Source organism: Henckelia pumila, chromosome 2 (genome assembly GCF_033568475.1).
Source record: "Henckelia pumila isolate YLH828 chromosome 2, ASM3356847v2, whole genome shotgun sequence".
Lineage (NCBI taxonomy): Eukaryota > Viridiplantae > Streptophyta > Magnoliopsida > Lamiales > Gesneriaceae > Henckelia > Henckelia pumila.
In genome coordinates, this window is record NC_133121.1 from 121,093,921 (window position 1) to 121,117,036 (window position 23,116).

Consider the following 23,116-nt stretch of genomic DNA (forward strand, 5'->3'; position numbering starts at 1 on the left):
TTGGATAGATAAAACTGGGATGGAACATAATACAAATAAAAAAATATAAATTCTTGGGAAAAAATAGAGAGAATTGAATTCTCCAAACGCGAGACATAATGAAAGTGTAGATCCATGCTACGGATTATTTAACCCCTACATCCTCTTCATAATAACGGGGATTGAGAACCATGCTATCTATGACTTAAATGAAAACATGAACGGTCAGAAAAAGCTCTTCAACTCACGTTCATAAAGATAAGATGGCAAAGAAACTATGTCATACATCAACAAATAATTTAGAAATGTTTTTATATTTGTAAATTAAACTATCAATCTTTTTATGAAGGTATTGAAAATTTGTTGAATAATGCGGTAATGGTTCTACCTCGTGGACTATTAGTACTTCACTCCAACTCCGTAAAAAGTGTTCGAGTTCAAGCCAAAAATTCGCCATTTCTGACACCATAATCACCAGACTCATCGTTCAGAGTTCTCTGTCGCTAGTGTCGTCATCGTCTTCTGCTTCCTGGGTACCGCTGCACAACAAAGAAGTTTTGAGAATCCTTTTCTTTTGATAATGAAGGATAAAATTTCCACATTCAAGGCAAAACAGGATGGCCACTTGAACTGTATCATGGGTTTGCGAAGGTCGCTTTAGGTTGCAATAAAAACAATGGATGGATTATGTAGCAAATTTAAGTCCTAATCTTCACTGCAATTTTCAGTGCCATCTCAAGTAAAAGTATGAGATAGAAATGAAATTACCCTGTTCTACTACAATATCTGCTGAGATCGTGGCATAAAACATTGCTTACTTCTCCAACTTGAACCGAGCCTTTCTTTATTAATTCAGACAACTGTGAATGGAACGAAACAAATAATCTTAGTCATGCAATAAATCGTTTGTAGAAGAAAAGGTCGGTAGAAAGTAGAAGATGATTTTGCCTCGTCCTCAGTTTCCTCGAGTAGCCTAGCCATGCAGTACCCAGTAAAGAAATTTTAATGTTAGACTTATATACTCCGCAAGGAAATCAGGTAACTAATCACTGAATATCCCAACTTTAAAAGTTAGACAGTTCCAGGCCTCACCTTCCGCAGAAAGTTGAGATGTCTTTTGAATACGCCCGAGCTTCTTGTTTATTATCTGCAATTAAGAAATTTCAGATTTTACAGGACGAGTTTCAAAAAAAACCGGAGATTTTGACTGTAAATGAAGAAACATATAACTATCGTCAAATTGTACATTTTGGCGTACAAAGCCTCAGAATGTTTATCCATTGACTGCCGTTTGCCATAAGCTACTGGTGTAGCAAAACTTAAATTTATTCTGCTGAAGGCCTACTATCATATTTATTCCTGAGTAGTTACTGCTGTTAACTACCTTCAAACCAGAGACTTATGGTGTTATGAAGAAATCAGAACATTGCTTCACAAAACAATCAGATTTTCAAATAATTCCTTGTACATATCACGTTCCTTGACCCGCACAAGTAAGTGGATCATTATTTCTATTTTTAGCTGGTACAGTTGAGCGGAAAGACTCAGCTTGAATCTTGATATTGTTGAAATATATTTTCTAGCCAGCAGATAAACGAAGTATTCAGTGCAAAGTTTCAAGTACAACATGAACTAATTACAGGTAGTTGAATGCATACTAGTTTCAAAATTGTCCCAGTTATTCACTTTGATCCACTCTTTCCTGCCTGAGTTAACCTGCCAATTCAAATAGACAACCATCAACAAGAAAGATGTACAGTTTGACCTGTTTCCAAGGGAGACACGATTGAAATGCACAACATGCATCCAGCATCAAAATCCTTTCAATAAGAATCACAAATAAAATTTTCCTCTTCGTTGAAAAATAGGTAAGATTTAAGGAAAAATGAAAATCACTCAACCTTTTCAAGAGTATAATCCTGCATCTTCTCACAGAGCCCATCTAGAAGTTCAACAACTCTTAACTCACTGACTCTGTTGGAGAAAATATCAGAACCGAGTTTTAGCCATCCATGGAAAGACATAAAAGATGCCTGCTGCGGTTAATCAACTAACAGGGAAGCAACTTTTTCTAGGATCTATTTTCTGGTTCAAATCACATGGGTGCGCGCTGAACACATGGGTGAAAACTAAAACAACATGTATAAAATGGCAAATATTTGATGAAGCCATGAAGGATAAATGAACTAACTACTAAGTTAGCTTCTACCTGTAATCAATCAGCTTTCCTTCACGCTGACCTTTAGAGTCCAGCCGATGTCTCATGTCCAAGTGATTTCTTGGTTTTTCCTGAGTGACATCAATCAATACTTCCCAAAAAGTTGCATAAAAGGGCAATCATAAAAATGTAAGATCACTAAAGGTGCAAGTCATTTTTTCAATAAGTAAACCAAGAAAACATTGCACCTTATAGAGTTCCATCCACCATTGTATCTCAGCTTAATATTTTGTCCAAAACAGTGCAATACAAAGAACTCTTATTTACTAAAAACTGGTTCTTATAGCCACCAAAAGATGCATCAACTCAAATCAAATGGTGTAGCTCAGGTTAGCAAAAACATTATAAGACTAGTTCTTAGAATCTAGGCATATCCATCCCGTAACTCACAACCCAATTTATCATATTTCCAAACTCAAACCAGCGCTCTGGCCTTCACATTTGACCATGCACCCTCACAGTGAAAAATCTCAAACTTTGAGCTCAGTAAATCACTTATTGTCTTTTCATCCTAGTTCTTAACTTGGCTTTCACCAGCTTCAACGCAGAAATATCCAACAAACTCATGCATAGATTAGCCATGTCGCTAGTTCTCAGCAACTTTATTTAACTTTACTTTCTACCTTACACAAAAATAATGATCCACCGAATCATTTTTCTAGCACCTAAAACTTAAACAACGCATTGACCTCAAATCATAATTCAACAACAATAACAAACATAATTTATTTTAATCGTCAAATCCCAAAAACTCTTACTTTCAAGAGTCCGAGCTCCAGCTCCTCCTGCAATCAAATAAATCAGAAAGATTTCCATAAACGCGTTCAAATTTTCAGAAATGAATACCAGAAACTGACTTAAAAGAGCCACAAATAATTATTCAATCGGCACCAAATACTCACAGCAATTGCATTGCAAGCAGCGCATTTATCGTCAATGCCACCGACAGATGATGCTAAAATTGCAATAACTATGAACAAAATAGATTTTGAATCAAAAATCACCATTTTTGCTCCTGTTCCGCTGGTGGAATTTTCGTAAGTTCTCGTTTATTTTTTTTATTTTTTTTACAAAAATAAAAGAGAAGAGAAATGACACGTCATAGAAGAAATGTGTTGTTCATGTCCAATCAAAAACCGCCAATTGGAATTTAGTCAAGAACACGACTAGCTTCAGTGGCTTCACATATTTGGGCCTCATTTTGTAAATGGGCTCAAAATCTTTACGAAGAGTCCATTAAGAATTTTCTTCTTTATTAGAGCATAGCCCAGTTTTCTAAGAAATAGACCCAACATCCAAGTATTCAAATCAACGGGCCTCCGTGTATTGGAACTTTTATATTTTATTATTTAAAAAAAAAAAACGAGGATGGAATCAGATAGCTATCATTCGATGTCACTTTATGAGCTAACATAATAACATACAAAACCACGTTATCAAATAAATCACACAAGGCAAATAAGGTGCGACTAGCTCATCACAGAAAAAGCATCATTTTGTTTTAGTTGAAGGAGAATTTTGTTATAATTGGATATTGAAGTCGAAAGATTATCCAAAACTTGAAACGTTGACGTTAAATGAACTAAAATTTGTCATGTGAATATATTTAATTTAGAGTAAGGCTCTTGTGAGATATATCTTTATCCGTGAAAGATTCTAACCTGATCATATTTATAATAAAAACAATATTTTTTGACATAGAAAAGGTAATATTTTTTTCATGGATGATATAAATAAAATATCTGTATCACAAAATTGACTCATGCGAAACTGCGAAAATCTCACGTGATTTTTTTTCTTTCTTTAAAATTCGGTTACTTGCAATCATGATCAAATTTTAATTTTACTTTTTTAGAAAAATTACAAAATGCGGAGACAAAACTAGTCTCTTGTGATGATAAATGCAGTTGTCGATTATAGAAATGCAAGAGAAATTTTAATTCTTGATTCCAAACAATCTGTCTCAAGATTAACCAAGTGCAACTAGTAATTAAAGTGAAAACATACACCAAATAGGAGGCAAAAGGAAAGAATAGAAGATATTGCCAATACAAATAGAGACCAATACTATGTACCTGCAGCTTATCATCTTTCACCAACTATTTACTTTTTGACATATGAAGAAAACAAATACAAGATCCTAAGATTCTAGCAAAAACAATCTCAAGGATATTATCCAATGCTTGGGAATATACCAGAGAAGTTGGGAATCTTGTCAAGGTGCTTCAGGGCTCGTTCCGCGATCTGCCGTGTTCGAAAATCGCCGTGTTGGAAAGCATCTACAAGTGCTGTGCTTATGTTGGGATTGCCAGAGACTTCATAGGTTATATCTTCACTCCGCAACAGCCTTTCGACCGCCCAAACGGCCCTTCGCCTTAAACTATCCGTTCGCTTCTCGACTAACAAGTCAAGAATAGGCTTGACTCCTTCTGCATCAAGTAACACCTGAACTCCCTTGTCTATGTTTACCTCGTCTTCTAATAAAGTGGAAAGGGCTGCAAGTGATGCTTCGACCACCTCGTCTTTTTCGTGGTCCAAAAGGGCCACCAGTCTCTCCACGGCCTGTCCTTCCAAGATACAAAATGCTTCTTTAAGGGAACATTTCCCACCATGGATCTTACACAATCCGGTTGTATCCGGTGACTTACTTATGCAAGGGAAGATCGAGGAACAAATCCCGGGAGCCGGAAACTCAGGATGTTTGGTCAATTTTTTTGATTCTTGAGATAAGTTCTCAAGAGCAATCGCAGATTCCATCTGTATGTTATCAACACCATTACATTGCAGAAGGTCAATAAAAATCGATGCCAGATTATGCTCCTGGCAGAGTGCACGGGCTGCACCAGAATCCTCGGACAAGGCAAATGTGATTCTTGCGAGAACCTTTACGAGTCCTTCAAAATATGGGGTCATGAAGCGGCTGCCTCTTGTCTCCCCTCGTCTGATGCTAATTATTCTTGAAATGAAGAGCTGAAACGCCCCTTCTTCAAGCATCTGTCTAGTGAGACCTGAATCTCTTTCTGGGAGATAAGCTAAAAGTCCGACCCCTGCTGCCTGCTCTTCCGTAATGGGCATTACATTTTCCGTTATCACTCTGATAAGGCTGCCTAACTGACCAGAAGTGCCGCATAAGCAACTGGCTAATTCTTGGCCCATCTGCGGAGAGAGGTTCAGAAGAAGTTTAATGGAAGCTACCCTCAAATCCCTTTGGGGGGCATCAATAAACTGAACCAAACTAATGGTAGCACCAGAACTCATAATAGCAGAAACAACACTAGATACGGTGGTAGGAAAACTTGTAAGCCCAACAAGAACTTGGAGAAGCTTGGTTCCTATTGCAGGGCCAGTGTTGCTAATAAGATGCAAAAGATTGTGAATAATTTCCTCTGAGACTAGAGTTAGGTGATTCGGCCCAACTGGGATCGAGTCAAAATCATGACCTGAGTTCACGACATTAGCTAGAATTGTTGCTGAAACTTCTTTAAGTCGCATAGGCAGCTGGTTGGCTCCAACGATGAAAAGATCCTTGACGAGGGGAGGAAGAATACCTGCCTCTATCAAGATTTTGGAACTTGCCTCATCGGATGAAATTTGGTTTAAAGCTTTAAGAGCAGGCTCTCTTGCTTGCATACTTGTACTCATCATCAGATTGATCAGAGAAAAACCAGCCGTCCTAGCAACATATACTTTTAGATCGTTGTTTAGTACCAACTCACCCAACAAAGCAGCCATGGATAATTTAGTTTCCTGCGAACCTGCAATAATCCATATTGCTTAGTATCGTGTCAATAAAGCTTTTACAGTTGGCTAATCCACATCCAATGGCAGACCTTGGAATTGAGGAGAGATGGGGGAGGCGGGGATGATTGAATAAAATTTGGATGACTAGACTTTAAAAAAATCATCTCCTTTCTGGATCCACCCGTCTACATCTAATATAGTTTTCCCAACCCATTTTTAATATGCCATAAGAAACAAACTAAATCGAACAGAAACAACAAGGTTCTACAAAAATAGTACTGAGATTGGTGAGACCTTCAAGAAGTAAAGTCAGGAGAGGTTGCAGTCTTCCATTATCAGCCATTTGCCGCACGTTGTTCTCGCATTTTTCAAGATTTTCCAATGTTCTCTCCGCATTTTCAACCGTTAAAACATTTTCAGAGTCGCTGCTAGCCAATCCCATAAATATGAGAATTGCACCATTCACCGAACCAATCTTTTCACATAGCCTTTCTGATTTAGAGAGCTCGTAAAGCAAGGAAACAGCTTCTTCTCTCTCTTTTGAATGTTCTTGAGATAAGAACTTAACTATCGTGCGTACAGTGTCCCCTTCAGCCATTATTTCCTGCAGGGTCACATTCCCATAAGTGAAGGAACACATAATGAACAACTTGAACAGTCAACAAAGTAAAAAAAAAATGCTCATTGCATCTTCAACCTTTAACAACCTTATTTTCTGTGTCTTCCTCCACCACAATTCGAAGGGTTTCCAGGGCCTTGCACCGAACTTGACGACTACTGCTCTTTAGCATGTTAATGATCATTGGTATCAGCTCTGCATTGCGAATTACAAGCTTATTTGAGTGGCTTTTTTGGCAGAGGTGCATGATATACTTCAACGATTGGAGAATATCGTTTTCGAGGCTGTTCAAGGATAATGATTTTCGAGCCATGTCGAGCTGAACAGCTTCATTTCTGGCATTCCATTCTTCTATCGTATTCCGTAAAGCAATACTAGGATTTAGTTCCGTGCTTCTCAACTCTCTCAAAGTTAACGGGCAAACTGGCCTTCTTCCACTTATCTTACACTCTGTGAACCATTTCTCAATGGCTTCTCTCTCGAATGTTTGCCCATTTTCCAGTGTCACAGGATTTCGCATTACTTGTTTTGTTAAAGGGCATATGAACGAGTCGTAAATTGGTTCGATATGTACTCTTTCAGAATGGTAGCTATTGTCTGACTGACCTCCCTGATCATAACTTCCATCCCAGCTTCCAGCCATCGAAACAGATCACCTCTAGAAAAGGGTAAAACTTTTTCGTTTAATCCATAGAATCGAGATTAGTAGCAACATAATATGATATTAATATTAATAACTCATCAGAGTAACACCGACTCAACAAACCTCTATTGCCCCCCTTACAGCTGCTAGCCAGATGAAATGGAAATTAAGAAGATGACATCTGCATTCTTTTCCAGGCTTAACAACAAAGGACATCCCCCTTCTAAAATATCAATGACTGAAACTCATGTTAGAGACCATTCAGCTCCACTAAACATTTCAACTCCCAAGAATTGGCAAACTTCAAATACGAGCAACTAGCCACATAAAAAGCCTTGCTACAAAAAAAATCCAGGAGACACTCATTCAGCTCACTAAAAAAGGAACTATATAAAAGTTAAGCGACCATGATGCTTCAAAACATATGATTCCCATCATCTAAACACAGTAATTTTCAAAATGCAAGCTGAACATTAGAAGTACTAATCCATAACCATTTGTATTCCAAGAATTCATTTGAGGGAATGGGCCATCTTTCTATTCCCTAGCCGAAAGTTATACTTTTTTGAAAAAAACCAAGTTAAATTTCAAGTTTTTCATTCGTACGGCATAGGACTCGCCAGAGCAGGTCCAGCAAAATGAGTGCAACTTCCTAATACAGAAATAAAGCAAAATGAAGAAAGTTCTAAACTCAATCTATCACTATCAGCACATAGATAAGAATAATATCAAGCTCAATACACTCAATTTCAACAGATATTTGCACCCGGCGTAACAAATACCATAGATCAATTCAATCTAACATGATTCCACCACTAAGCAACACTCAATTGCCAATTGCTAACTTCACATCAAGTAAAAATGCAAGCTTTTCTCACCACAGACGAATCTTGAGAAAACTGCAGAGACCCTTGATGGGATTGAACTTGGCATCAAAAGCAAGTCAAGAAATATAACAAGCTACGAATCCGGGCGGTCAGAACTTCATATTCTTCCATGAGTAAATCTTGGGTTCCCGGGGAGGGGCGCTGGCGGAAAGATGGGAAAGAAACAACAGAGAAGGAGAAGAGAAAAGGGGAGGTAGCTGGCCGTTCGGAAAGGGAAAATACGAGAAAACAACAAACATCATTAATTATTCATGTGTGTGTAGATATACTTGTGTGCGCGTGTTTATGGTTAATAATTTTGGCTCAAAATGGATGAAATCTCGGAGTAAAAAGGTTTAGCCAATCATAGATCAAAGTAATCTTTAAAACCAAACCAAAATAAATAAAATTAAAAAATAAATAAATCCATTCAAACTTAGGCTGAAAAATAATCTAAAAAATTTAATCAAAGATATAATAATTTTATAAAATATGAGTTTAACTGGGTTCATTGGATTGGAAACCAAACAATCTTTGTCATATTAGGCTGTGTTTACTTAGTGAGATTAATTATATATAGATAAATAATACTAAGATTATTAAACTAATTTTATTGGATGTTAAATAATGATGCATAAACAATCACATGTTTACTTTGATGGATCCATTTTGTGATTGATATTATTATTAAGTGACGAGTTACAATTTTGTCCTTTGTTTATAATATATAATCTTATTTTTAGTTTTTATTTGTAAAATTGAGATTTTGATTATTATTGAAGAATGTAAAATATTATTATCCACATGTAAATCATTTTAATTGATCAAAATTATTGAGTATAAATATTATTTATGTTTTAAAACAAAAATTAATAAATTGAGTTAAAAAAAAAATTTCCATGAATAAAAAAAAATCTAATGAAATGTATTAATCATATATTAAATTATTAGAATTTTTATTCATATTTTATAATTTTTAAATGGATCTTTCGTATAGTAAAATCAAATGAAATGTATTAATATATATTAAAGTATTTGAAATTTATATCCATGTTATATAATTTTTTTAAATGGGGTTTTCATATATTATTTTTTTGGAAATTAAATTAAGGATATTTGTGTAATTTTTTTCAATTAGAAACATAATTAATTACAATGATTATATATCATACCATTTATTTGTGATAAATTATCAAGGTTTAAAGTTTAAATTAGGTAAATATGGATGAGCTTTATGAGTTAATACGGGCCCTAAAAAAGTAAGTAAACATGTGATTGCATAGGATTATTAATATAAAAATCATATTAGCTTGATGCTTTTTAATTTTTTAAAATCTATGGAAAGATGTTTTCTAACATTCATTTGTCTATCACTATTATAATATGTATTAAGAAGTACTTAGACCAAATGTATTTTTACCGTACTATTTCTTTTTTAAGTCTTACACTTGAAAAAAAAAATCCCCATTATATCCGGAAACATTGAATTGAACTGTAATTAAAACCTAATATCTACAATATCCCAATTTAGAATTTTACGATCCACTTCAATTAAGTTCTTAAAGGGTTTGCGAAGCAATTGTATTCAGATTGCTTCAACATTCAACTGGCGCGATACCGATAGTATACAAATAATAACGGTTTAAAATTTTGCGTTTGTACCGAGAAATTTAAAGTTATGAATTCCAAATCCATTTAAGATCAGAAATCCACCCAAAAAAGTTATTACGATGGATTTGAAATACACTCAAGATTTGTCTCGTTCCCTTCGAACCAAACCATTTATCATTTCATCCAAGTAAAACCTTACAACTATCAACCATCTGGGCTCACGCGACTGCTTTTTAAACCGGATTAAGGTAACCAAATGAAGATATAGAAAGTCGAAAAACCCCACACAAACACACTGCAATATATGGATCAAATGAAATATACAAACAAATGTATTTCGTAGATAATTCCTTCGCAGACAACCGTAGAGGCGAAATGGAAAACAAATTTAAAGCAAGTATACTCGGACAAAAATGATAGGTCGTCCTAAAGGTAAGGATCTTCTGTGTATGAGCAATATTCGATATTGCAAGATGAAATGGCACCAATAGAAGCCATTGGGTATCGAATATTATGTGTCTGCACGATCGAACACAGATGAAATCTATATACCAAGGCTCGTGCATGTATCCAATAATATAACGTTCACAAAAGCTAGAAACCGCCCCATTTTTCGGAATCTTTTTTGGTTGTTTCAGAAGAAACCTTAAATGGTCCACTCGAGGCAAATGGATCAGAGTCGTCGAAAGAAAAGTCACGGCTGTGATCAAAACCACCCGTGCTGCTTACAGAGTCGAACCTAGTGAGGTTTTTCCGACGGGGAGAACGGTCTGAATCTTGCACACTGAAGGAGTCGTACGTTGAAAAATTGTCAAAGAAAGCATCTTTCGATTCAATGCTGTATCTCGAAGGGGAATTGCCTGCCCTTGATGCCGGAGTGCCAGGAACCGAATCCTCAAAGGTGTAGAGGCTATTATTCTGAAACGAACTACTGGCTTGAGGGGAATCGGATTTGTCTGGACTCGCACCAAAATCATTAGAACCGAAGAAATACTTCTCTTCGTGTCTCCCATGATCCGATTCCTGCCAGGAAAAAAGAAGGAATTATGCAACTGTAGTATATACAACTCAATTCAATGCAGTCATTCTTGATCGAGCGTAAACTTTTTGGTCACACGCACATAATATGACATTGCACAACCAAGGACACTTGCCTTAGAATTGAAGCCCCAGACCGAATCAATATCGTCATTGTTATCAAAATTACCCCAAGTTGTTTCTTCAAAGCTTCTGAGGAGCCAATCAAGAACAAAAGGCAAGGAAAGACTTAGCTCTAAGAACTTCACACTAATGGCAAAATATAAAAAAAGCTGTATTAATGTGATTCTATATAGACATGAAACACAAAAAAACCTGTGAGTCTCGGCATCTCCATCAGAGCTTTTTTGGAAATGGTTTTCCGAAGATTCTTGAGATGGACTATCATATGCTTGCCTCCCTGGACTTCCTTGGGGGCTCTTTGATTCTTCTGCGCTGAATACTGATCCTGTCTCAAAGGCACTAGCCCCCACATTGAAGAGTTTTTTGGCTGATGCATCACCATTTGGCAGTGATTCAGGGGATAATGTCGGGAGGGAAGAATTTTCTCTCTGAATGGATTCTTGCTTTTCATTTGCAGGGGCAGTAAGATCGAATGAAAATCCTGGCATTAACAAATAAGCCAAGTCCCACTCAATAAGGATATCATATAACTTTCAAAAAAAAAAATAATAAGGATATCATATAAAGTTGTACGGAGAAAGAACAGAGTGGTTTTATCCAAACCAGTGCACGTGAAAAGAGCAAAAGATGCCATACCTTCATCTTCAAATTTGTCCCATTCTTCATCCCAAATCTCGGCTACCTCTGGGATCCCAGGTTGCCAACCTTAAGAAATAAAAAGTATGACGTAATGAATAGGAAGAATCATCCGCACAAGAAATACTTGTTCTTCAATCCCTCAAAGATTCGGCAGTTTGCCTACAACTAAGTTTTCGAGATTGAATGTGAAAAAATTGGTGGTGAATGTGATCAATCAGAAACCCTCCAACCAGCTTAGAAAGGTCACACTGCATTTTACTATGAAGAACGTATGCATTGTTATGCAACTAGAAACTGCAAAAAGATGGAAGAGATGTACAGTGCATCTTTCCAATTTATACTCATCATGATTACCTATTTACCCATAAGGAAAGGGCTTCTCTCAAGTTCATATAACAATTAGACAGAACATAAAAAAGTGATTAACCTTTTTGTGTGAATTCTGAAAGCTGGGAAAATATAAGGTGAAAGGATTACCAGCGGGAAGCTCGATTATTGCAGATGACTTTATCTGTACATCAAATTTCTTGATACGATCAGCCAATGCCTTCAATAGTTCCTCAAGATCTGTTTGAATACGATCAGCACGCACCTAGACAAACCAAAAAGTTCATCAAAGACTGAAAACGGGTTGTAAAACCCAAATATACATCCTAGAGAGATGAATTACTCACCTGAAGGATACCATCTGCACTTCCACCCTGTTCCATTTTAACAATAGCCTGCTGTAACTCCATCTTCCTTGCCTAAAAAAATGAAATACATAGTACTCAATGTCAAATGATTCTAGAAGTGCAGGCATGGGTTTAGGCACTAATTTTAAGCAATAATTATGAATGGCAATCAAATCACATTCACTAGATTTTGGTTCTTTTCTTTCTCAAGGATAATCTGTTCAAAAACTTATGATAAGAATATAAAGGTAAATTTACAAACAAATACTTGTTCAATAACACATTTTCACAAATGCTATCATCAATTTTCATTTTCTTAGTCCAAAATAAATTTCCCTCATTTTTGCATCTCCAATATAATCATGACTTAACTCAACTTTTCACCCTTTTCCATTTATTATCGAACTATAACTAAAACATGATTATTTAATATTTCAAAAAATTTATCAATCAAATAGCATCCACGCTAGCAATTTTGTTTTCCTAAAACCAAACCAAGTGCATATTACTTCCTGAAAACACTTCTCCAAAACTATTTGCCCAAGACTCCGGAAACAAACCAAACAAAGCTAAAATAAGTGCAAATCATAATAGAGTTGTTGCATGGATACTCGAGTCTCGGAGATGGCAGCATGGTGGCTGACAGGATAGGAGCTGATCATGGATGGGTGGAGGAAGGTAATTAGTGAATGTAGCTGGGACCAGGGTAGAGACTGGACTTAGGAGATGTCAGTGGCCGTGGTTTGGGAGGAGAAGGGCAGGAAACAAGAAAGTAGTCGAAAAGAGTTATCGACCTTCAGGGGTAGTATTGATTGCAGGAGTAGTAGGTTAAGCTTGGAGAAGGTGCAGTGCCAGAGGTAAACAAGTTTCTCATAATTTTCCAAAATAGTAGTGGATAGTTGTTTCCTGGTGATCCATTAGAGAAAAATTTTCATATCAACCAATACCCTCCTACTAATAAATTCCACCTTAACGAAATTCTTCCACTAATTCTACATATTTATATTGAATTGCATGCTGGCTCAGAAAACAACCAACCACCCAAGTAAAAAAATTGGAAAAATATTGTGCCGCTTGAAGGACACGTGCATGTTACCTGAATTCCACGAAATGAAGCTTCTTCAATAGTTAATTTGGAATGAATTTCAGCAACTTGCTTGTACTTCTCTTGATATTTCTTTTCCAGTAACTCTGACTGAAAATTTAGTGAATCTTTTTCAGAATGTAAAATTAAAATATGCAGAGACAGAAAGTAAATTGGAAAAAAGATTCAAGTTCAATGCTGAAGCATATTTCTTCAATTTCAAAGCATACCTCGCCCTTGTCTGCTCTAGCCCTTTCTGTAATTTCATTGAGGCGATTATCACATCTACTTTTGTACAAAACCTGAGAGGTAATTTTGAATAAACAAGGGAATAAAGTACAGAAAAGAGACCTAGCACCGACCTTCAGTGTATTTTGCTTTCTAAATAGTCATTTTTTTCTCTCCAAGGTAAAAAGGAAGTTAACCCAAATAAAGTTGTGACTCTACAATAATTAAAATAAAGGAAGTGTTCCAGTATAGTAACTCACAAGGTCTTGCATTTTAGTTCGGTAGAATACGAGCTTCTCCTTGGAATCCAAAAGCACGTCTTCCTTGTTTTCAACCTACCAATATTAAAAAAAACAATCAGTCAGTATTATAAGAAAGGACATAGATTGTCTTCTACATTATATTGAAGACAAACTTGATTTAGCTATGAAAAACAGCAGGGGAAAAGGAGAAATCAAATCCTTGCAAAAGTCTGCAAAGAACAAGAGGAAAATCACATAGGCCAATGTATGTTTAATTAATCCAAAATTTGACAAATAAAGATTTTTTTCAACATTAAATTATAACATAATAAATGGATTTCAGACTGATTAGTTCACTCAAAACTTAGATGAGAAGTCTGACAACTTTTAAGTTATTTACTCTTATTCAATTTTAAAGGTTTGCCTAATATTTTTCTGTAGTCTAAGAGCCCGTTTGGTATCCAAAGTGTTTTTTCTAAAAAAAGTGATTTTTTAAGCTCTAATCTTGGGCTTTTGAAAAAACTCTAAATTTAGCTTAAATAAGTGCTTTTTTAAGCACCAAAATGCCCACCCAAACACATTATTAATTAGAAAAGCACTTTTTTGGTTTAGCTTTTGATACCAAACGGGCTCTAAAAGTTACCGAAGCCAACTTAATTCAGTATTACTCATTCTCGAATATTTATTCGCATTATCGCTAGAAGTAGTTTCTTTTGGACAATTGAGAAAAACTTTTACGCACACAAACTCAAATTTATTAGATAGCTTGTGTATTACAAAGTTATCAACTATTTTTATCAAAACTTATACTTCCGTGTGTCTCTTGGAAGTGTAAATGCATGAAAAACAATTGTCACCTTTTTCTTCTTTTTGTCTTTCTTTCTTTCCATTTTTCAGCATGCTAAAGCACATTCACTCACAAGGAATTCAGTTGTAAGAAAGGATAATATGAAAGCCATTCAGGTCACGATCATTCAAATCAGCAAGCCAAAACTTAGTCCTCTGCATAATTCAATATTGCTACAGGAAGTTAGAGGAGGAAAGGAACGTACCTTTTCATTGTTTTCCTTAGGCTCCCGATCCTTAGAATCAACAAAATTCTCCTCCCCGTTACTGGGATCACTGGCATGGAAATTATCTATCACAGGACCCCTTGCATTTTGCTGATTAGTTTGTATTGATCCATCAGCATTAGAATACATTGGCTGCGCTGGAGGTTTTACACCAACAGGTGCAACAGGTTGGGCACCAGGTAAACCCTGTGGTGGCCTTAAGCCTAAAAGCAGAGAACACAAGAATTAAAAAAATGTGGAAATCAAATTCAAATTAAGAGGAAACCAAACCAGTACCAGCAGAAGCGCCCCACCCAGTGCCTCCGAAACCAGTGGGTGGACCAGCCAAAGACAACAGATTTTCGTCAAGCATGACACTATTAGGAAGCATAGGTGGAAGGGTGCGGCCTTCTCTGTATCGCTCCATTAAATAGAGAGCAATGCAAAACTCCCTTAGAGAAAGCGCACTATCATTATCTTGATCCGATAAATCCCAAACCTGCTTTAAAACCTCTGGAAAAGTTCACAGTAACATAAATAAGAATGATGTCATGTAAAACTTCAATCAGATACAAATTAAGTGTAGATCGTTGTGTGGTGCCAGCTTCCTGAAAGCAGGTGACTAGGATCTGCTTGGAAACTTAAGGATCTGAACCAGACAACATTGTAGTTTCTATATTTTGCTATAATTAACATAGTTCGGCTAGAATGAACCATAAAACTACACGTAATTGTTAAAAGAAGGTTCAGACTCTTATGCCATTGACATCACAATAACGAAAGGTAAGACTGAGGGTGTAGTTTCATAAAACTTAAAAAGAAATACGATGCAAGCACATTAAAATGGCAGGGTTCTGTTGGTTCCACCCTATGCAATGGATAAACTAGATCCATATAAAGGCCAGATTGATCAGATCTGATTATTTTTCCAAACAAAAGCTTACCGACGAGGATCAGACAAACTGCTCTTCCTAACCCAATAACAAGAGTTAATCAAATACTGAGAATATATACATACAGCCTTCAAGAGACTCCATAGGAGCAACTAATCCAAACATAATATCTCTCAAGGCCATTATCAGCAGTTCGAGTCTCGAGCATATTAAGTAGAATATAGGTCCTTGTCTTAAGTTTCAAACACTGACTGGTAGTGCTTGTGCATTTGTACAACTAAATAATCAGCAAACAGCCTCCAAACAGGAAGTCCAGATAATGCATAAAGCCATGACAGTCAATAAATTCAGGAGTGTTCCTGAAGCAGTAAAGGGGAGGTAAATACATAAGAGTTTTCACAACAACAGAAGGAAGGTACTAGATAAATGAATATCTGAAATGATCAAATGATTAAGGGCAAGGAACCCATATTAACATCCGAAAGAAAGGGCACATATGGCATGAACCTTCAACTCAAGAAGGATTAACAAAGGATCCGAAAACAGATCAACGGCCAAAATATCATAAAGACACCAAAATGTTAAGTCGCAGAAAAAATGCAAGAAGCGGAATAAAAAGTAATACTCTGAACCTTTTGGTAGCCTCCCATTCTCACTAATGAAGAGCAGAATTTAGATGGTAAAAAGAATAATCAAAAGAGTGAAATAAAATATTGGTGTTTTATACCTCTTGGTAGTCTCCAACTAAAGAACAGGTTGCGCGCTTGCTCACCGGTGACTCTCCCATCTCTGTCGGTGTCTACGCCCAAAAATACTTTTACATACTTTTGAATGTTAGCACGTGTCATTTTTGGCCAAGAGATCTGGGAGAGCTCTGATGTAGAAGTACCCACGCCAGCTGGGACTCCAGACGACAAGAGTGAGGAAGTTCCTCCAGTGGGAACCTGTTGATTGGGTTTTGGCAGAGAAGGTGCCTGCGGAGCCTGACCGGCAGTAGATGGTTTAGTGAGAGTGCTCTGTAAGGCTTCAAATGGATCCAGTTTCATCGAAGGCTGAGAGATGGATGTTTCTGGAACAGTTGCAGATGAGGTAGGGATACCACTCACAGAACGCTGTGGTGTAGAGGAAACCAGCGGAGGTGAAGATTGGTTCCTAGTGAACACGTCCCCTCCAAACATTGGGTCCATCATAGATCCATTTCCTGAACCAACTATCACTTTAGGATCTTGACCAGTTATTGAGGAAAATGAAGAAGTCAAATTTGGAGTACCTGGAGGAATGGATGGACTAGTTCCTCTGTTTAAGACCTGTGATACTGGTCCACTGGAAGCTGCTCCAGTTTTACCACCTAGCCAATCATTGTTTGAGTTTGGAAGACCAGAACCCAACATACTAGCACCAGTAGAAATATTTGGAGTACCAGCACCCGGTGGTGGATGTGTCGCAGCAACAGTAGGCATTGATAAAGGAGGTCGTATTGTCTGGTTACCTTGAGCAGGGTAAAACTGCTGGTTCATATTTGTGCTAGAAGTTGCCTGTCCAAACTGTTGGTTTCCTGCACTTGAAGGTTGTAACTGTCCACCCTGTAGGTTCATACTTGTGCTTGAAGGTTGAGCCTGCCCCAGCGGCATGCTCATACCTGGCTGTACCTGCCTATACTGCTGGTTCATGCCATGACTTGAAGGTGTCAGCCCAAACTGCGGATTCATGCCTGCAGTTAAAGGTGCTTGTCCAAACTGTGGGTTCATGCCTGCAGTTAAAGGTGCCTGTCCAAACTGCTGGTTGACACTGGTACTCAATGGAGCCTGCCCTCTGAGTCCAAAGTTTTGAGATGATTGTAGCGGAGGAGCACCCACCTGTGGAGAAGGTACAGAAGCCACGGGTTTTGATGGTGGCACAGGTGTGGCTGCAAGGTTTATCCGTGGAGCTGGGATTTTGGTAGAAGCAGGGCCAAACAATGCTGCTTTCACAATCTCTGGGGTCAATTCTCGCTTGCTTTGAGCCACTGTTACAAGTTTAAGTGCATTATAAAATTCAGGTCGGCTGAGGTAACCAATGTGGTTTTGGTCGGCATGCATCCATATCTGCAACAAAAAATAAACTATGAGAAGTATATCTAAAGAGCATTTTTGTTGACAAAATCAGATTTCTGATGCAAATGATAATAAATAGCTTGTGATGACCACACCATACAATCTCTGTTATCAATTAACAGAGTTCACAGCATGAAGAAGATGATCAAAACTGTTGAGCTCAATCCATCCCACAAGAAAATAGACCATGAAGCAGGCTGTACTCTTAGATGGAATGACAACAAAAAACAAGAGTAATAGTGCAGAAGTTTCGATGATTGGAGATAGCCATTGTCACAGATCACAATATATATTCAACAGATTACTTTTTTCCCCTTCTTTCAAAATCAAAGGTAAGTATAGAGGTAGGTGGTGAAATATAAACCCTCCAAGAAACCCCAATATTTAAAAGCTTTGATTATAAATGACTGTTCACTTTGATGGAGATCTGCGCCATCACTGAAGCTTGGTTGGATAAAGATTTATTGGCGAGCTTCCTATCTACAATTTACATAATCTATGGATTGTCGTAATCAAAATCTCATTTTCCAGTTAGAAGAGACCTAGTAAAATTCGAGTGCTAATTTCTCAAGAATCACGCAGGTTGAAGATTTATGGCCCACTTGAATCCAAAAATCAGCTAGATCAAGTCATTTCTTGTTCAACTCTTTCTAATTCAAACAAACGCCAAAACCTACAATCATTTAGCGCAATACTAACACTTTTGATCTCTAAACAGCAATAATCGACACGGGAAACCACGCATAACAGCGAATCCAATGACCCGACACAGGGTACCAAAAACAATCCAGAAATCAAATAAAAGTTCTCATAAGAACCGAACCTTAGCAAGGACTTCTTTGGGTAAATTGGATCCCTGGAAGAAACTAACAGCTTCAGCTCCGCTGATTCTTCCATCCCGATCCAAATCTGCCCTTTGGAAATATGCCTCGAATTGTTCCATATTAACTACACCTGCCATTTTTCGATCCTTCGCATCAACTCATCAGCATTTCCGATAAAAATCGAACGAGAAACTACTGAAAATTCCGGTTGTTTTTCGATGAGTGATGATGAAAAGGCATTGGAATTGTCCGATCGGAAACACAACGGAAAAAGAAATAATAGTGGTATAGCAAATAGATCCTCCGTTTTTAACAAATTATGAATTGGCCCCTATGACTTATAACGTTGTTAACCCTTACTAATTTTTTATTTATTTCTAGAAACAGATAAAAGCAAAATTACCAACAAACATACCAAACAAAAATCAAGTTAAATTCCCTCAAAAAAATTCAAAGTTAAATTAATTAAATCCAAAAGAAATTTATTTCGACGATATTTGATAGCGTGCATCAAAGGTATTGAGATATTTCTTGGATGGAAAAAGCTAGAGCAATACTTTTTGTTATTACGATATTATTATATATTTCAAATAATAGGTTTATTTGTTTTTCCTCGAGATTAAAAATATCATTGGAATAATAAATTTTATAATCTAATTCTCAATTTTATCCTTATAATTCATTGTAAGTGGTTGCATATATTTTCAACACTCAGTTAATGAGTTACGTTGGCTAAAAAAAACAAGAAGAAATACTAATAAATGTATGAACTTGACTATATATTTGGAACGATAGACAAAAAATATCTTCAATAAAATTTGGGATGAGGTTGTGTGTAGTAAATTCAATTACGGGTTGAATAATGGGAAAATCTTACAAGTTTTTTTATTATTATTTTTTTCAGCAAAGAGTGATACTTGAATATTTGAATTTAAAAATGCACTACTTCAATGTAACATAAACAAAACGTATGAACCAATGATATCTTCCATCAATATAAGAGGCCTTACAAATCTATTTTCGGTTCAAAAGAATGTTTGACCAAAGAACAATGTGTGTTAACTGTTAAGTATAGGTGTAAGATAATTTTATTTTATTTTTAGATAAATCACATATTTCATTAATTCATCTATAAAGAGTCCGTCAGTACAATTTTCATATATAGAAACATATAGTTAAAATATTCTACAGTAGAATCCGACTTAATAGCTTCACTCGATAAATGATGAGCCGTTTTGTTTGCCGATCTTCTCATGTTTCGAAGTATTAGAAGTCCCGGAAGTACCAACTAAGATCGAATTTTCATGATCATGATACCGTCTAGACCACGATCCTCACCAAGTTACTGTCTGAACTGCGTGGAGCGAATCTGAGAAAATACTAACATCATTGAACCCTTTGCTTCGAGATAAATCAAAACATTCTCGAATAACCATCAATTCGACACCCTTCATAGAACTCGGTCGACGAATCAAGCAAACTTTTGCACCCATCACCCTACCCTCCGAATTCCGAATGACAATATCCATAAGACAAATAAATGTATGCAACCAATAAATAGTTACATATATTTTCAAAACTTAGTTAATGAGTTATATTAGTTTTAAAAAAAGAAGAAGAAGAAATATTAATAAATGTATAGATTCAACTATATATATGCGATAACTGGGAAAAAAAAATCTTCAATAAAATTTGGGATTGGGGTCGGTATATAGTAAACTCAATTATAGGTTGAATAACATGGGAGTAGTGGAAGCAATCAATGCAGAATATGGTGGTACTTCCAAGTTTTCGTCTATCGTCCATAAATATCAGGAAATTTTCAAAAACAAAAAGGCTTTCTCAGTTGTTTTTGCTCGGCGATAAACAAATGAGTGTACTCATGCTTTAGCAAAAACATCTCGTTTTTATGCTAGTCCCACGATTTGAAGTGAATTTCCAACTTTTATTTCATCGTATTTAAGTTTGGTTTGTAATAATACTTCTCATTATTGAGTTTATTTATTTGAGTTTGATTTTCAAAAAAAAAAAAACATGGGAACAATATCTTACGAGCTTTTTCTTTTTCTTTTAATCTTTTATTTTCAACGACTGAGACTTGTTTTGAATTTAAAAATGCACTACTTCAATGTAATGTAAGAGATTACAAGTCTATTTTCAGTTCAAAAAAATGTCAAAGTACCAAAAAACAACGTGTGTTAAATATAGGTGTAAGAGAAATAAATGTATCTTATCCATTCAGATAAATTGGTTTTTGGTAACATTCTACGTAATATTGTATTATTATTTTTCTATGGTAGGAAAAAGTTATTGCACTTGTTCTCATTTATTATTTTGCTTGGAAATTTTTTATGAATAGAATGACGTACTCACAAGCTTCTTCAAATAAAATCCATGATAATCGAAAAAAAAAAACTATATCTTCTAAATCCTCTGTATTTGAAAAGATGTTCACTTTATCAAGATTATTATACAAAAAATAGGAAATAATCAAGAAGATAACTGAAAATGACTAAAAAAAATATTTGATTAATTTGGAGAAACAGAAGGAAAATATGCAAATAGTACTAACCATATTCGCCTTTTACATAAAATTGCTGACTTTATTCAACTTCACGAGGCCAAAAAAAAATAAAATTACACCCTAATAATATAGTTTGAATTTAATTGACGTTTAATTAAATCACAATTTTTTCAATAGAATAATTCAAGGTGTGCTCTTTCCAAATATTCCTCTCTATATAAATCTCATAAAAGCTGGCTTCCCCGTTCGCTTTCACAGTCAAAGCAGCAGTGCTTCTGGTGCCATATTTCCCCTATCAATAAATAATTAAAATTAGACGTTATATTACATGTACGTACCGTATTAGATTTAGGTTAGCGTCTCGTCGATCGAAGTTTAAATAAATATTTTTAAAAGGTTGACTCAGAAGGAGACCCTTACACATGAGTCAGAGGCTTATTGGCTCATGCAGGGTTAAATCGAGGAATGTGCAGGGGCGACAGAGACTTGAGGGAATGAGCAATATGACCAACCCCAGAGCATATCCCACAATATTCCAACAAGGAAATATGCTCCACACGAGGACCAAATCCGAAGTTTAATTAAATAAATACTACTTACCAAAGGGGTGTCTATCTCAACAAAAATGGAGCTCAAGTTCAATTCCCATTCAAGAGAGCAAATGCGAGGCAATTTACTCTCATCTGCTTTGATCGTGTCATTCATCAGTTTCTTTACAATATCGGGGACGGGGATTTCGCCCTCGTTGTATGGATCGATGTGCGATTTGAAGTTCTGTTCCAGACGTCGTGCCTGTGTGGGATCGAAATCATGAAGTTTCAAATAAGATCAAACAAAATTTGATATATATGAGTTAATTTCTAATGCATGTTTTCTCAACCTTTGGCCAAGGAGATCTGAGGTTTGAATTGGAAAGAACATGGATTCCGGGAAGAACTTGTTGAATCAAGAGAGGGTCCCCTTTTGGCCTGTTTGATACGTAAATCATTGATTTTGTGCACATATCTACCAATATCAGATTGAAGCCGTTGTATTGGTTGGCTTCTTCCACCAATTCTTCTGCAAACGCTTGTGGACTCTTGTTGCTCTTCCTCCAACAAAAAAAATATATATATCGCATGACATTCATGAAATTGATCAAATATTCAGACCCAATTCACTATATATCATATATAGTTTATATCCGACTAGACATGTAACAATTCGGGCTGTACGTGTACACCTGAAGAAACCGAAGTGGGAGGTGTCCGCGAGTTTTGGCCTCGGGGAGGGTATGAAGCTCCAGCACATTCGTTAGAAACGCGACCCTTCCTTGGCGCGAGCACGCTAGCCATGTCCCGCCCGCCACTTCGTCTTTGCCTCCCAGTATTTGGCCGCACTCCCACCACCCCACCGGGGTCGTCGGCCTATATAACACGACGATCTTTGTGTTAGTTTGACACATGTATATTCGAAAGACCGTTTCACGTTTACTGGGACTTATTACCTGTTATGATATTCGTCTCTGTTGAGCAAAAGGAGGAAAGGATACAGAGGGTGAGACTGCCACATGAACAAAGCAATGCACATTTTTCTCTGATCTTCTCTTGTAATAATATTTATTCACTTGGGGAGGATTATTTTAAGCCAGTTTGTTGTTATATATAAAGGGCATAACTATTTGACCTTTTTTTGAAGCTGTTTATTTTTTATAAATTTTAATGCATGATATAATTAACGTAATAATGTTGCAACACTCAAGTAGTCGAGTTGGGATATATGGTTGATCATATAAAAGGACGACATATTTGTTTCGAAGTGGAAGTAAATTAACTAACCAAGATTCAATATTGACTACTTTGATGTATCGTTTCTTGATTCATAAGTCATAACAATGATAACATATATTTTATAAAATGTCGCATCAATAAAATTCCAACATATGATATCTAATTGCTAGTATAATAAATAGGGATTGTTACAGAAATTGGTGCTAACTTTATGGATATTAAATTAATATGAAGAGACTTGTAACATTATTTTAAT

General features: G+C 36.2%; 4 protein-coding genes across 8 annotated transcripts; all 4 read right to left on the reverse strand.

The window, feature by feature from the left end:
- Positions 1-243: 243 nt before the first annotated feature.
- On the reverse strand, positions 244-3,276 carry LOC140883313 (uncharacterized). The gene is made up of 9 exons (XM_073289733.1): positions 3,100-3,276; positions 2,956-2,982; positions 2,189-2,268; positions 1,881-1,953; positions 1,638-1,695; positions 1,072-1,126; positions 928-952; positions 748-839; positions 244-518 (listed from the first exon to the last, which is right to left on the reverse strand). Exons 1-9 carry the CDS (start codon positions 3,202-3,204, stop codon positions 467-469), a joined length of 567 nt encoding a protein of 188 aa, XP_073145834.1. The 5' UTR covers positions 3,205-3,276; the 3' UTR covers positions 244-466.
- Positions 3,277-4,142: 866 nt separating this feature from the next.
- On the reverse strand, positions 4,143-8,314 carry LOC140879992 (U-box domain-containing protein 44-like). Of its 4 annotated transcripts, none has more exons than XM_073284017.1 (5): positions 8,079-8,314; positions 7,324-7,438; positions 6,646-7,215; positions 6,233-6,542; positions 4,143-5,952 (listed from the first exon to the last, which is right to left on the reverse strand). In XM_073284017.1, the coding sequence occupies exons 3-5, from the start codon at positions 7,198-7,200 to the stop codon at positions 4,370-4,372; spliced, it is 2,448 nt and encodes an 815-aa protein (XP_073140118.1). In that variant the 5' UTR covers positions 7,201-7,215; positions 7,324-7,438; positions 8,079-8,314; the 3' UTR covers positions 4,143-4,369. The 4 variants fall into 4 exon arrangements, with proteins under 4 accessions (XP_073140118.1, XP_073140117.1, XP_073140116.1 ...); XM_073284016.1 differs by having other exon boundaries at positions 7,324-7,534; XM_073284015.1 differs by having other exon boundaries at positions 7,324-7,538.
- A 1,628-nt stretch (positions 8,315-9,942) lies between these two features.
- On the reverse strand, positions 9,943-18,855 carry LOC140880954 (uncharacterized). Of its 2 annotated transcripts, XM_073285868.1 has the most exons (14): positions 18,567-18,854; positions 16,921-17,734; positions 16,378-16,851; positions 15,055-15,270; positions 14,758-14,981; positions 13,724-13,798; positions 13,466-13,537; positions 13,248-13,346; positions 12,152-12,223; positions 11,955-12,069; positions 11,475-11,543; positions 11,031-11,319; positions 10,832-10,907; positions 9,943-10,700 (listed from the first exon to the last, which is right to left on the reverse strand). In XM_073285868.1, the coding sequence occupies exons 1-14, from the start codon at positions 18,702-18,704 to the stop codon at positions 10,272-10,274; spliced, it is 3,162 nt and encodes a 1,053-aa protein (XP_073141969.1). In that variant the 5' UTR covers positions 18,705-18,854; the 3' UTR covers positions 9,943-10,271. The 2 variants fall into 2 exon arrangements, with proteins under 2 accessions (XP_073141969.1, XP_073141968.1); XM_073285867.1 differs by having other exon boundaries at positions 16,378-17,734; positions 18,567-18,855.
- A 2,323-nt stretch (positions 18,856-21,178) lies between these two features.
- Positions 21,179-22,678, reverse strand: LOC140885310 (uncharacterized). Its single transcript, XM_073292276.1, has 5 exons — positions 22,578-22,678; positions 22,314-22,497; positions 21,972-22,178; positions 21,692-21,883; positions 21,179-21,383 (listed from the first exon to the last, which is right to left on the reverse strand). The coding sequence occupies exons 1-5, from the start codon at positions 22,658-22,660 to the stop codon at positions 21,246-21,248; spliced, it is 804 nt and encodes a 267-aa protein (XP_073148377.1). The 5' UTR covers positions 22,661-22,678; the 3' UTR covers positions 21,179-21,245.
- Positions 22,679-23,116: the final 438 nt, after the last annotated feature.